A 15,907-nucleotide genomic window follows, 5' to 3' on the forward strand; every position below is an offset into this window, starting at 1 on the left:
AATTGTGTGCTCAAATAAAACAGACTTTGACATTAATTGTTACCATTTGTTAACAGAATTTTGTTCTGTTTAGCACACTTGCTTATCCCTAACAGGAGAGCAAACTTGCATATTATTTTATTGATCATTAGTCAATCATTTTTGCTTTGGGGAAAATTTCGTTTAGAAATATGTCAGTATTTATATTTGAGTATTTACTCTTGTTTGTTTGTTTTTCTTTATTTTGATTACCATTAGGGGAATTCCTTGGTACTTTTTAGTAATTCCTGTGACATTGAAAGTCACAAAAGTGAAAGACTCAGGCAGAGAACCCGACTGTCTGTACAGAGTGGGATGCGGTACCTGATTCTTTTAGTGAGGCTGTAGCAGGTCTGATGTCAGTCACTTCAGAGACCTTTAGACCTCAGTGCTCATTTATTGCTAAAATGTACCAGCTCTGCTCCTGCATTATGAAGATCATCTGTCAACACTTTGAGATATTCTCCTTTGTTATTAAGCTTGTGATGCTCTACACTGTCAGGTTTTTTGCCAATTATAGTTAAGGTACAATGGTGTATTCACTGGATCAAAGTCTCACACTGGCGGTAGAGGAATGATTTGTAAGTCTTTATTCATCTGAATTGTACAATAGAATACCTGAGGAATGCAAATAATCCCTCTAAGGACTCAATAGAAAAGCTGTTAAAATGACAGTCTAAGACTATTATTATTCTGAATTGGTGTTTTAGCCAAAGTAATTATTTCTCATGTTGTTGTTCCACAATAGTTCTTAGTTTATTAGTTATGATGACCATATTTACCAAACAGTATTTGAAACCAATTTTTGACATTACTTTCATGCTCCTTTCACCTTTTCGAGTTTGCATGTTTCATTCTGTCTTTCATTTGGTACATTATTTAATTAGCCTAGAGACCAATGTTGCGTACTTTCTTTAAAAAAAAAAAGTATGTATGCACAGATGTTGAAGTACACTTGTGAATAGCAGATCTGTTTCTAGGTACATTTTCTGTAAAAGGTTGGCATTTATAAGCTCTGAACTTTGATATCCAGTTTGTTAGCCAAAATAAATTAGTTAACTACAAATGTCAATTTTAGAAGTGCTGTTAAATGTCACATGCCACATTCAGAAATGCACCTTAATTGTGATTTTCAGTTCAGATGTTTCTGAAGGCAGTAGTGCTTCAGTATCAGTCCTGGATACCAGACTATATTTTCATTGGATAACTGGAGGAAAAAAAGATTAGTATAATGAGGATTGAAAACCACTGATGGGGTATTTACATAAGTAAATGATAGAAGACCAGCCTTATATTGCAAACGTGTGAAAACTGTTGGGTGAACTTTTATATTCTTTGTCCCATCTAAAACCCTACTCAGTGGGCCATGCACTTAATCTCATAATAGCTCTGATCCCCTGCTATTTTCTTTGACAAATGTGTGTTGATGAACTTGTGGTTCAGTTCATTTTTTTCTGAAGTGACATTTGCATTGATTATTTAAAGGTTTGCAGGCCACAGTTTCAAAGCACTTTAGTATAATAGCAGTTAAAGCCTTAGTCTAAATCTTGGAGATTAGCAGGACCAAGAAAAAGAACTCAGCGAGCATAAAACCCTGTGCTGTATGGTTGGTGCTTCAGGTCTGAAACATCTATGGCACCCAAAGTACTGTATTTTGTACTTTGTGTCTTAGTGTACCGGAAATATTCCCATGCCTCTTGAGTTGTCTTGCTGAGCATACAGAGTTGTCATTCTTACCATTCACACCCATTCAGAAACGGTGCCCTGTAAATAACATTGAACTCCTTACAGGTAATTTATGAATGTCTCCCTTAAATGCAAAATAAATAGTATTTTCAGTCATGAATGTGATGCCTGTGTCTAAAGATTGTTTAAATATCAGCTACTGCTGCAAAGCTTTTCTTAATTTTTAATAGGATACTGAACATGCAAAACTAGCACCATAAATCTCTAGCTCTAAATTTGTAGTTTTGTACAACAAAAAAAAAGAAATACATTAGATGTACAGCAAACTTACTGATGCTGCCAGTTATTGAAGACGAAGAGAAATAGGACATTTGATTCTTTATTTTAAAACAATATTTAGAAGCGTTGGCCTGGGGAGGTAGTAGAAACTGGTGGAAACATGGACCTGTATTCATTAGCTATGGCATACTCCAAGATTAAGAGCCAGAAGAAGCAGGGTGCTGCTTGCTATCTAGTTTATAGAGCGTAGTGGCTTTTTCTGTCTGCCAGTACCAGACAGTGCCCTAGCCACTGAGGTGCTTTAAAAAAAAAAAAAAAAAGTCAGAGGAAGAACTGGAGACCCACAGTTTTACCGTGTTTGATAAATATCACTCTTTGAAGTTTCAGAAAAATACACATCCACAGAACTAGAAAGTTTTATTCAGTTAGTATTTTAGATTGCAGGTATTTAACCTCTACCAAAAACCTGGTTATTGTCTCAAATTATGCCTATTTCTGATAGATTAAATGCCAAACAGAAACCAAGAAACAGTGAAATGTTAATGGAGTACACCTGAAGCAATTGCTGCCTGTTAATGCCTTGACCTTGGAAAGCAATACACAAAAAGATGGCATCATAAAACCGTGCAATTCTTATGAATATGTATGTGCTACTTGATAATAATGAATGTGGTACAGCCATGCATGCACTACAAGATAATGTTGTGCCCTTTGTTGTCTACAGGTTGATAAAAATTAAAGAGTGGGTGGACAAGCACGACCCGGGTGCTTTGGTCATTCCTTTTAGTGGGGCCTTGGAACTCAAGTTGCAAGATATGAGTGCTGAGGAGAAACAGAAGTATCTGGAAGAGAACATGACACAAAGGTTAATTAGCATTCATTTTCACTACACTTTATTATCAACTATTTCCTTGCAGTAATTTAATTGCTTGTGCTGATAGAATAATAAATGACAGAGTAATTACCATTATAAAGAGAGAATCTTCTCCTTTCTTTACCATGAGACAGAGTGAAAAGATTTATTTTAAATTAAGTTTTTAACTGTCATCTGTCATCTCTGTACAGTGTTTTAATTATAACATAGGTATTAGTTATGTATATTTTTGAGAAGGAATGATCACCAAAACTGTTTCGTCATCCATGGGGAATAGGGACGGTGGGGAAAATTCTGCCATAATTTTTCTGAAGAACTGTAATAAATTGTTTCAATATTGAATTTCAGTCAAACGGTTATGCTTTCATGACCTGGAGTACTGAAAATTGCATGAGACCAAAAGTGCTGCCTGATGGGGTGATTTAAATCTATCCCATATTTCTGTAGCCTGCCGAATAAACAAATCAACATACTGTCTTTATGATTCTGTAGTAAAAAAGTACTCTCTTCTGAAGAGAGTTCAAAGAAAAAGGCTACCGTGATTATTGCTGTGTTTAGAAGTAGACCCAGTATCTTCAAAACATGTGATGTCTTTCCACGTAAATTGATTACTTGGGGCATTTAGCTGTTTTATGTGTATATGTTGAATGAATTGGATTCATTTTTTTTTCAGTGCTTTAGCAAAGATCATTAAGGCTGGATATGCAGCACTCCAACTAGAATACTTTTTCACTGCAGGCCCAGATGAAGTGCGTGCATGGACCATCAGGGTAAGATTCATACTTATTCATCAGCTATATCCAGTTCCACACTATTGAATTCAGATTGATATCACTGACTTTGAAGTTTGTCATGGTGGCGGTTAGCTAGTCATTACAGATGAGGTTTTTGTCCAGGATAACTTTAATTATTTGTGAGCTGCTGAACAGTGAAAGTGGAGCTGCATTGATTGAGGCAGGTAACAATTGATTCTGCCTATTACATAGTCTGAATTTCTTCATCCTGTAGAATCTGTCTACCCTCCTCCTGTGGTCAGAGATAAGACGTACCAGTATTGTGCTTGCTTAATCTGTGTGACTGGGTTTGTCTGCAGTGAAATTGATGTTGCTTTTCATTTTGTATTCAACTAAGTTTGTTTGGGTTGCGGATGGTTCATTCCTCCTTTGCTTTGCTCGGATTACATTTTCAGCAATAAAAGCAATATAACATCATTATATTCCTCATGGATACACAGTTGGGCTCAAAAACCTAAAATCAGTGTGCAGTGATTCAGGTCTTTTACTGACTTTAATATTTAGACCCAGTTTATTTTGGTAGTTTTATATGTTTATCCGAGAACTTACGTAATGCCTAAAATTATATTGTATATTTTAAATATTGCAGTAGAATGATTATAGCCTTAGAGATCGACTAATTTATTCCCAGAGGACAGTGAGAGCTGAGCTGTAGTGGTTTGCTTTTGAATGTAAATACGTTATATTATAGAGATTAGTATTGAAAAATATTTCTAAATGCATGTAGTTACAAACTCTATCTTAAAAATTGCAAAAATGTCAACTTTTGGAGCTGCAAATTTGTCACTGAGCTTTTATTTTTTGCAGCAGTGTACTTAGTGCTGTGCAGTGAATTTCAGTGCCGTATTTAATTTCATTCAATGGAATTAATTTGTTTTCATTAATCAACATAATTTCCAGTAAATTTATATTTTTATTAATACTGCTACAGATGTTTGTGTGTATGTTTTAGCATGTTAAACTTATCTTCCTAAAAACATGTTTATTTTTTTAGCCTTTTCATCTCGTCTCCTTTTACATGATAGCTGCTAGCTGGAGTCCCTGAAATAGCTACCAAAATGATATAAAAGCAGAAGTTTTGTTGCTCTGATTCTTGCCATAGTTTTTAAAAGCACATTCTAAACTCCGCTGTTTTCAGTAGGAGGAATGCTTGCTCCTTATTAGAAAATTTGAAAGCTGGTTTATCTTAAGACTGATTGTAAGTATCTTTGATTTAATGTGCAAAGATATTTAGTCAGGTAAGCATCAGTGAGTAGCCATATTAACCCAATACATCTTTTATTGTAAAAACTGTGCTTTACAGTGTCAGACTCCTTAGCACTTTAACATGCTTTATTAAGCAGCCTTTAGGTCACCATTATTTCTCAAATTTCTCTCCATGGTTGTATGTGCACAGAATGTATGTCCTTGTAATTTAAAGCATGCAGTTATAATGCATTCTCCTCTATTGCATAAACCTAAATTATCTTATAATAGTTGCCTGTGATTTTTTAAAATTTTAGTGATTCAGTTGTTGACATTTTGGTAAGAATACTCATTTTGTTCTATATTAGACTTACTAAATTATTCTGAACTAAAAAATAGCTAATATGTAGGGCTTGAGATCCATAAATCATTTTTGTTTACAAATGTGGTTCGCCAATGAATGTTACCATTTAATTGAAATTATTTGGATGTAAGTAAAAGCCTTGAGTAAAAGTGACTTAAAAATCTTGATTTTTCTCACTTTGTGTATGGAGAGCTAGGGATCGAAGTGAATCTCACCACAAAACACAGTCATAGCTACCAAAATCAATACTGCTGTTGCTACCTATTAGGAAAAACAAAGCTGCCCTTCTTTTGTTTTAACTGTTTTATCAGTTGTTTTATCTGTGGGGAAGGCATTTATCTGTATGTCCCAATATTGAGAATTACCCAGCTGTATGCATGACATTTTAACTGATACGAAACAAAGTTTCAGCAGATCCTGAAAGCATATCAAAAAGGAGAAATGTCTTTCCTGCAATCAATCTTCTTAAATGCAATTAATTTTCTTCCGGCCTTTCCTTTGACAGAAAGGGACGAAGGCTCCTCAGGCAGCAGGGAAGATTCACACAGATTTTGAAAAGGGATTCATTATGGCTGAAGTAATGAAATATGAAGATTTTAAAGAAGGAGGTTCAGAAGCTGCAGTCAAGGTGAGCTCCCCATCTTTTTCTTCTCCCTTCCTCCATCTGTGCCATTTTTCTGTTTCAGGTCTATTTTTCACTGGGAAGAAGTTCCTGATGCTAAGTTAATCTTAATAGTCATGTCTAGCAATAGACCAAAGTCTATTTTCATCTTTTACTTAAGAAAGAGTTTGAATGCACCAACATACTGAACAGGAATGCAACTATTGCAGTATCCAAGATATGACAATTTGTAGACTAAATGTGAACACTAAGACCAAATGCTATGCTGATTTTTTTTTTCTTTGTTGACACGTTAGTATTCAGAATTTAATAAGCTTTAAACTCAGCTTATTTTTTAAAAATCAATTTTCTAAGATGAGATAGCAGATTTTTGAATCACCTCTAAAAGGAAATGCAAGACACACAGAAAGTCTGTTTCTTCTAATAATGTGTCATCTTGTTTTGAGTTTCCAGTGAAGGTATTACAAATGTCAGATGCAAATGGTTAAGAAAATTTATATTAAATTATAAAAATGTACCTTTTTTTTCAGGATTAGTGAATTCCACTCCTAAGCTCCGATAGGCGTAATTACAGTCTTAAAATTTACCATTTCAGTATTTAATTCACTCACCTTCTGATGTCTTATTCAAAAATGCCATGCCTTACTTTGATTGTTCATGGTCTCAGTAATAGTAGCATGTAGTCCATGAAAATATATGACAATAGGTGAAGTTTCCTAGCTACTATCTACCAAATATACAGTGAAGGTTTTTAATGAAAAACTTTTTTCTTCAGCTCGTGCTTCTTTGTAGTGACACTTCTATTAAGAAGAGTTTTATCTGCTTTCTCAACACTAGAGGGCAGAGACTGATTGGGTGCCCAAAGTTGAGCCCTTCTTTTATAGCTGGCAAATTATATCTGATTGGAAGTTATTAAATATGAAATGAACTTGTACATGGCGAATAAGTGCCATAAGGAAAGCTGTTCTCTGCATTGCTGTTGCATTATTTCCAACTTCTTTAAGCAGAGAAACTTCCCTTTATTTTGTACGCATTTGATGTCTCATTTGTCATTTTTGATGCTTTGTTAAGTTTTGTATTTTATAAAATTGCAATTACATAGCACGTTAGTTTGATTTAATCAATCTCAGTATTTGAAGGTTCCTACACACTATAGTATGTTAAAGAATTTAAAAGGTTCGGCTTTATTGTTTGTGATTTGATAGCTTGAAAGGTATGCAAAACTATGATTTCAAATTCAGCTTATTCTCAGTGGTATCACTAAGGAAGATCATACTGAGCAGCGGGACTTTAATAGGTTTGTTTGAACCCCAGGAAGTGAGGAAAAAAATCCCAGTATAATTGGTTCGTTGCGGCATGTGAACTGCCATATGAAAAGGGAAGTAGAGTTGTAGTTGTAAAGTGAAATCACAGCTATAAATAAATCTAATATTCTGCAGCCAGAAGCCACTTTATGTAACCAAGATTCAAATTTTGGCAGCAACAGTTTTTGATGCTCAAATCTGAGTGATTTCCCTGAGAAACTGCATCAGTTAATAGGTATTAAATTAATCTGTAAGTATTTTGCTTGTATGTTTGTATTTACTTTTCAGAATGTGAGATTCTAAACATCAGGCTTCCATGTTCGAATTATATTTAATGATTAAATTTTTATTGTTTCAAAGTATCTATAAAGCAAGCGTATTTACATTCGTTACTCAGTTTTCAATCAAGGTTAGAAAAAAACCCCTTGCTCGTAGAAAAATGTGTTATGTTACTCTAGTCTTTCCTAATTTGCATTTAATACAATGTTTCATGCCATACCCAATACCAATTACTTTTATATTGCTGGTAAATTTCAAAATTAAATTTGGGAGCTTTTAGGAGTCAGCTGAAATAACAGTGGTAATGGGAGCTGCTTGCTTTGTGTGTTATCGAGTTGATCGATTTTTAAGTTTGATTTTGTGTGTGTCTAACACCAGTACAGCATAACTAATTTAATGCCAGTGCTGTGAACTATACACTGAATAGCTCTGTGTGGGCTTTGTAGTCTACAGGGATATCACATTATTAGCAATCATATCTGCTTAGGCAAAGCTGGCTTCTACAGATGGCTGCTTTCAAGTGCAAATGAACTGGTTAGACGTGTCTTGTTTAATACATACTCAAGATTCACAAATGGGTATTGATTTTTTCAACCAGTGTTTCTGATAGCAATGGAAATGGATTAAATGGTCTCTAGAGAATTTAAAGGAACACTGTCACTTTTAATTAACTGTAAACTGGTAACAAAAATACATAAACTTGCATTAGTGTGTCAAAATGTGTTTAATTATAGAAGCCCACGCCACTTTGACAGCGTGCAATAGTGTGCTAAAAAAAAAAATAATCCACGTTGTTATTTTGTGAAGGTCAGTTTTCTCTACAAGTATTTATGAGTAATAAATGTGTTCGACTGTAAAATGTCTCTGTACCTGTGCCCGCAGCTTACGCTTGCTGATGATTTTTACAGCACTGTTTTATTAGTGTTTATGCCATCAATTAGTCTAATTACTCTTGACTTTGAGCATTATTAGGATCTTCAAAGGAAAGAAATATGAAGTCTACTTGAAAGTAAACCTTTGATAGTCTAAACAGATTTCCGGGGCAGGGGGGGAATATAGAAACATTTGCGAAGTACTATTTATTATTTATTGATAGTGTCATATGGGATAAGGTCAATTACTATTGCACTATATGTTTATTGTTGAGGCTATTTTATCTGCAATGTTCTGTGGGCTAGCATCACTGGTGACAACATTGAAATAAGGAATGACAGCAACAAGGTTATCGAGCCTCTAAATTCCTAGACAGCGATATGGGGAAATACGTTGCTTTACAGAGCAGGTTTTGTGAAAGAAAGGTGTCTAAGTTAACTATGTACCATTAATCTGATCTGTTCTACTGCAACTAAGGTCATTAGTTAACAGCTTTCCTGTAATGGGATCTTAGCGTGCCACCACTGTGATAGTGTCATTGAGAATAATGGCACAGTGAGGTCTTGCATGGAAGCGCTTTCTCCTGCAAGAGGAAACTTCAAAACAGGAATGGTTATTGAACTAAAGCAGAAGCTCTCAACTTTTCCATATTGTAGATCACTTTTCAAGATAAATGCTTCTGCAGACCACCTCCCGCCCAGTCTGTCAGTCCTAATGCCACAGCTTCTCCGTAGCCTCTATAATACTAGGTTTAATTACGGCAAGGTAAAGATGGAAAAATATAATAATAAATTCTAATGCGGAGGGTACTGATATTTAATAGATTCCTTGCCTATTTTCTGCTCTCCTCAAGTACAGCATATTCATATTCTTTTCATGTCTTTGGTCTGTATGCTCCAGTATCCTGGTTTCACAGCCTCTCTGCTCTTATATCTGTCCTTCTGAAGCAAATTTCTTCTAAAGGAAATTTCTGACAGGAAAACGGAGCCTATGTTTTGTGCTCCTCAGTCCTTCATTATCTGGGCACACGCAGACGAGAGAGCCTGGCTCGGAGCACCAGGCACGTACGGTTGGGGCTCTTGCGTAGCGCTCCCGCATTTTGTTCTGGCAGTACTCGCCTGGCCAGCCGCACAGCGGTCGTTCATATACCCATTTAACGGCCGCGCGGCCACGATGCAAACTGTTGCCGATCACCCTCACCAGCAATGTTCTCTTAGATTCCTGCCGCCAGTGTTTGCCATCTGCGGGTTTTTTAAATGAAGAAAAAGAAAGCCCAGAAGCTGCCGGGGGGGAAATTGAGTCGTTTTAGTGTCCTTTATCTTAAGACTTGCCAGTGCTTACAGAGTTGCCACTATATAATGCAGATGGCATTTAAGCACCACCGATTCAGTGGAGGTTAAGTTATCTTTGTATGTATTTTATATGTATGTAAAACCAAGTTATGTCAAACTGATGAGTATTGTGGCTGTCAAACTCTGAAGCTGAAGTACTACCATTTCTTTACCAAAATGTAATTGAATAATTACAATTTGAAAATACTATAAAATGTCTAATTAAATGACCCGTTTTCCTTTTGTCTGTTCTATTTACAGGCTGCTGGAAAATACAGACAACAAGGCAGAAATTACATAGTGGAAGATGGAGATATTATCTTCTTTAAATTTAATACACCTCAACAACCCAAGAAGAAATGAATATCAGGTGTTGTTCATTGCTCAGAAATAAACTGTGCTGCTTCAAGAAGCATATAAATTTTTATTTAGGATGGAATATCTGGAAACAAAAAGCATACAGTTTGTACCTAGGGAACCTCCCCTCCCCGCAGTGAAATTATTCTTGTTTGTTTTGAATTAAAATATGGCACCTCAGCGAACATGCAAGTTCACTAAATGTGAACAGCTTTGCATTTCAAACAATTAAGACCCTACTCCAAATTGTAGAAGCTTTTCAGGAACCATATTACTCTCATGATACTTCATTAATCTCCATCATGTACGCCAAGCCTGACACGTTTGACAGTGAGGACAATGTGGCTTGCTCCTTTTTGAATCTACAGATAATGCATGTTTTACAGTACTCCAGATGTCTACACTCAATAAAACATTTGACAAAACCAGCCTTGGTGTGTTTGGGGATGTCTGTATTGACTGACTGTGGTGTGCTGAATGCGATACGGCACCTGGTGGATGCTGATTACAGAATTTTAAGACGTGTATGATACAGTAACTGGCAGTGTGGGGCAGCTGCAATTGTATCTTGAGAGTGAGTCTTTCATGGGAATCAGAAGATTAGGATGCCAATGATTTGTCTCAAAAAAGTTAATGAATTTGTAGATGGACATTCACTGAAAGATGATAGTAAGGATAACAGGAACGATGCAGCGTAAATTATTTTTACTGGAGAGAGGAAATATATGTAGAAAAATAATATTATTTTTGAGACGGAAGCTTTTTTGTTCAAATCATTTTGAAAAAGTATCTCATTCTTGCCTTGAAATTATTAAATTGTAGAGGCTGGAGCAGCAGTGCCTGACGTTGTGTGTTGTCCTCTCAGGTCTGGTTTTCAGGCCAGCGGAGGGTGACACAGATAGCGTTGTGAAGGAAGAGGTGACGCTGTGCTGGGTAGGTAAGTCGTTCTGCCGAAATAAGGTTGCAGCTGTGAGTACTTTTTTACCCCTTCAAGCGTGAGGGAGAGCTAGTCTCTTTGGGTAGCACGGAAGAATAAGCTGCTGGCAAAAATAAAACCAAGTTTGTACTTTTAATGCAAGCTGTAGAATTGTCCTTTCTTGGCGTTTGTTTAATGCATTTAAAACAGCCTGCCTCTTCCTGAAGTGCCCGTGGTGTCAGCTATGGATTCAGTGGGGTCAGGGCTGGGAGAGATGCTTACGTTACCTGTGGCTTGTTGGTGTGCCAGACCTCTCAACGTTGCTGTGATAAACTTGCTTGCTATAAACTTTGACAAGACAACTTATCACTGGTTAACCTCCCCTCTGTGTTCAAGATACTGGGAGCGCTGGTCATGTCCTGCTCCAAGACTTCCCTTGAGATGCGCCTTTGAGCTTCGCTGCTCGTTTCTGAAAGAGTAAGACATGGGTCAGCCAGAGCCACGGGGCTCATTGTTGAAAAGTTGGCATCATGCCTTTAATTGCAGTGAGGAGGAAGAGGGAGGGTAGATGAATTCAACACATAGTTGTTGATTTTGTTTTAAAGAGCGTCTCCTTTTTTTGTGGTGGCAGGAGTGGGGAGAGCATTGTAAAGCAGGGAAATGAGGACTTCAGGAGTTTTGGAACCCTCGAAATTCTCTTTTGTATCATCTCTCTGCTGCAGCTAGTATTTGTTCTTGGCGTTATTTTGGTGTTACATACTCGAGAAAAGATTAGGACCACCAAATTTTGTGTTAAAAGTCACATCCGAAAGAGAGCGGAGCTTGCCTGTTTCTCTCGGAAGTCGGCGAGGTGCTAGTTATAGGGAAGGGCTCGTGCTGGGTCTGAGACGCGATGCAAGGGGCGCGAGAAGTGGAGTATATGTGTTGGTGAAAGAGAAGTAACCTCTTGGCTGCACTGATACCCGCTGAAATGTGTTCTCTTGTCCTGGCTGAAAGTCATTCTGGATGCCAAAATATTCCCATGCTCCATAATTATTACATGTCGGTGAAGAAATGGTTAGAAAGGACGGCACAACTAATGGATTGCTTTGTATTTTTGCATCTCTTAGTTACATTTAATAAGCCATATTTGTTTAGATTTGAATGCGTGTACTTCACAATACCGCCCTATAAAAATAATTAAAATTAAATTAAAATTAAATTAAATAATAATTAAAAGTTGAACTAAGTTGTTCTGGATAGACAGGGTTTTTTGAAGTTGAATATGCTGAAAATAGAAAACAAAATATTTGCCACACCTTTAAAAAGATACATTCTCTAACGTTTTGTGTTTCAGCTTATTAACTTGCCCTAATAGTTTATCTCTTCAGCTTTTTTAACTAATGTTCTTTCACCTCCTGAAGCTAATCAGTTATTCCAGAATAAAAAACAAGTTTTATTAAAAGAAAGAATAAACAGATAAGCTCTGTTACTCCTATCCCTGGTGACTTTGCGGCAACTGCCACATTAAATACTTGCAGCCTGTGTTTCTCCTCAGTGGGTCTATGCATTTAAGATGTACAACTCTTTAAAAGCTTGCAGATACACGTAGGAAGTTTCAAGCACTCTGTTTTAAATAGAATTGTGATTTAACTTAAGCCAAGCACACATTATTTATGCATTTCAGCCTGCACAGGTGACTCCAGGTGCAATGTATCCATCCTCACATTTGCTGTCTAGTGGGGGGGAAAAGTGAAATCCGGCTGCATGCTCTTCACTCTTGGTTGCCTGTGCTCACTGGGGATGATGATGGTGAGTAGGAGACATTTTGTTTCTCCAGCTGGAGAAGGCTGAGAAAACACTACAGGCACCGTTCCTCCAAAATACGGAAAGTAGGGAATTTTGCAAAGGAGGAGTACTAACCCTTCCTCTGAACTTGCGTTCCTCGGTGGCTGACGGCCTGTTGCTGGGGTTAAGCAAATGCCAGCGGGCCGGGGGAAGGGCTGCTACCTGCCTCCAGGCTGACCACAAGGGAGCGCTGAAAGGGGCGCGGAGGGGTCGGTGGCAGCCGCCGTGCCTGCGCTGGCACGGGGGGACCGTGGGAGTCGATCCGGAGAGCGAAGGCACGGAGGGCCTGGTGTTCCCACGGATTGTACTTGAGGGGCTACTCGGACTAGTTAGAGGGCAGTTTTCACTTCAGTGTCAAGAGAGAACCAGTTTGCTGTAAGATACCCAAGGGATAACCAGTTTGCCTGCTGCGAGACGCCTGTGCAATGCAGAGCAAAGCAGGGAGCGCGCGTGTGTGTGTGTGTCGCCATCAGGAGATTCACTGCTTTTAAAAGCACGTTCTTGGTCAAATAAAACCGCTGCTGTAGACAAGCAAGGACTTACTGCCATCTTGTCTTGGCAGCATCAATAGCAGTAGCTAGGTGATGTGCTCGGGCACCCCAATATGTGACATTTCAGACCATTAAGAAGCACAAAGAAGAACAGAAATTCAGCTTCTGAAGACTGTTTGGCCCATGGGTACCTCTCGTGTAGGATACAGCTTTCTGTCCCAACCAGCGTTTTCTGGAACAGTGCAATGGGAGCAGGCTTGGGCTTTCTGTGTGGGTTAACATACCGGGTAGAATGTCGTATTGTTTCCATAGTATTTGTTACCTGAAGTAAAACAGATAGTGGGTGTGCTCAGTGGTCAGTGATGAACTAGAAATAGCCACCTAACTGCCTGAAACTCGGGTCCGTTTGTCCGGCTATTTGAAGTAACACTTCAGTAGGATAAGAGCCACCAAGATGTAGTTGGCCATCTCTTGGCTGCTGTTTGAGCTTCTTTGGGGTCAGAATATTCCACAGAGGAACTGAAGGATTTCCATGTCTTCATAAATTCAGTGCTCAGGCTAGTGTGGGTAATGGGCTAAGACAAATACTTATTTTACATGGTTTCAGCACTTCTTGCCACAAGATGATGTGGATGCTGAAGGCTGGCAAGGGCTCAAAAATGCTTGGACAAAGCCATGGGGGAAGTAAAAGAGCGTTGAGTGGGAAAAAACCCCAACTGTTAAAAACAAAGGTATGGCCTCTGCACTTGGAGCGTCCTTAAGTCACAAATTGCTGGATGCTGGGAGGAAAACTGGTATATATACCTTGTCTCAGTCCAGCATCTGTCAGCCACTGTTAAAAACCAGGATGGTGGACTGAATGGGTCTCTGATCTGACCCAATACCACTATTCTGTCCTCCTCTCCACAGCAACTTTTATTCAAAGGCTATCCCCAAACACCAGTAAAGAGCATGATCTCTTTAATGTCCTTCCTGGTTCTGCATTTTGATTAAAATCTTTATTTAAAAAAAAAAAAGTATTGTCTTAATTTCATGTTTATCTGCTCTTTCATTGACGGTGTCCAGCCCTGTAGAGGTGATAGCATTATCATAATTGTTTTAAATTATTTACCTTTCCCGAAGGGTCCTTTCTTACCTGCTGTAGGTTTCCATCTACCATCTCCCCTTCATCACCCAAGTTCGCCCTGATCTCTCCCCTGACCACAGCTCCTGCTTGGTCAATGAGTCTGTGTATCCCATCACCTTTTTGCTTCGAAAACAAAATGTTGTAAGTCGTATTTTCCCTGTTCCTCCCCCATGGAACAGATGTCCAGCTGGAGTGGCTGTACTGTCGCTGGGGTAGCTGAGCCGAGCACTTCCCGGCGCTTTGCTGAGCGCGGCGTGCCCCGGCACAGGGGTCCTGGCTGGGCAGCGCGGCAGCCCCCGGGCGTTCAGCCCGGCAGCAGTGTCTCTGCTCCTCCTGCCTCTGCCCCGGCAGGCTGGCAAATACGCCTTGTGGCTCTGAAGGTATCGGGAACGCGTTTTCTCAGTGTGGCGTTTTAGGTTCTTGTGGCTGCCAGGCTTGTTCAAACCGTCTTTGCAGAGCTCTGTCGGTGGGTAGTGATGCTGCGTGCCCTGTTCTATCGAGTGGTTAAACGCTGAGTCTTTCTTCTACCAGGGGCAGGGTAGGACCGTAAAATCGCACTTTGAAAGACGAGCGTCTGTATGGCAAGGCTTTCAGTTTAAAAAATTTTAGCAAAATTTTAACATTTCTCTCCTCTCACGAACTCAGCTCACAGAGGATGAAGGGGAGGGGAATCATTAGAAGTTAGTGATTGTTTAAAACTAATAATCACTTGTCTCAAATTTTACTCCCCCCGTACTAATTCCATATGTTTGATTATGCTAATCCACCATTTCGCTTCAATTAAACCAGGAAAACCACTGGAGGCTTGGGGGGGGGGACGGACACGACAACAACAAAATAAAAACTAATCGAAGTAGCGGTATTCATCACAGTATCCCAGCAGATTGAAATCGCAGCGTGCTGGTTGGGCTTTGGAAGTTTTGAAGCCAATTCTGCATTTTGAGGCTGTGTTTTGGAAGCCGCTCTTTCTTGGCTTCTCTCCACAGGTAGTGTCCGTCCCCCATCCATGGGAGCAGACGCCTATGGCAGCGCGTTGCGTGTTGCGAAACGAGTTACGTGCGCATGCTTGCCGTCGCCAGCCGAGGGTTTGGTAGGTGCCTGCTCCTCGGAGCTCGCTGCGGCTCCGTGCGGTTTACGGGACGCCTGCGGCGTTTTACTGGCGACGTGCAAGACGTGCGTGCTCGGCGCGGACAAGCGTTACAAGCCCTATGGAAAGCGAAATCTGCGGCTGCTGCAAGAGCGCACGCGACGTGTACGTGAACAAAACACACACACCCGCGGCTCGGGGAGCGGGTGGGCCGGCAGGCCCAGGCTGGCACAAGGGGAACGCGGGGGTTTCCCCGCCCTCTGCGGCTCTGCCGCTGCGGCGGGAGGGGAAGATCTTTGGCTTCGGCACCGCTGGGCCCTGCGGGGCAGGGACTCTGCACAAGAGGGGGAGTTTAAAAGGCGAAGGCGATGCGCGGGGGTACGCCCAAACACGGATAAGTAATGCACCAAGGGCTGCTGCGGTGAGGGTAAGTGATGGGCTCTCCGCGTCAGTGATGGTTTTATCCCCGGCGACTGAGACCCGTCAGCTCACGT

At 39.7% G+C, this 15,907-nt stretch overlaps 1 protein-coding gene across 1 annotated transcript; it reads left to right on the forward strand.

The window, feature by feature from the left end:
* Positions 1-2,707: 2,707 nt before the first annotated feature.
* OLA1 (Obg-like ATPase 1) lies at positions 2,708-10,394 on the forward strand (the record flags this gene model as incomplete). Its single annotated transcript, XM_010289809.1, has 4 exons — positions 2,708-2,848; positions 3,531-3,627; positions 5,706-5,828; positions 9,871-10,394. Coding segments are annotated over 4 exons (463 nt in total), but the record flags the coding sequence as incomplete, so codon positions are not given.
* Between the last annotated feature and the right edge of the window lie 5,513 nt (positions 10,395-15,907).

The sequence above is a fragment of the Phaethon lepturus genome, unplaced genomic scaffold, assembly GCF_000687285.1.
Source record: "Phaethon lepturus isolate BGI_N335 unplaced genomic scaffold, ASM68728v1 scaffold1196, whole genome shotgun sequence".
Classification (NCBI taxonomy): Eukaryota; Metazoa; Chordata; class Aves; order Phaethontiformes; family Phaethontidae; genus Phaethon; species Phaethon lepturus.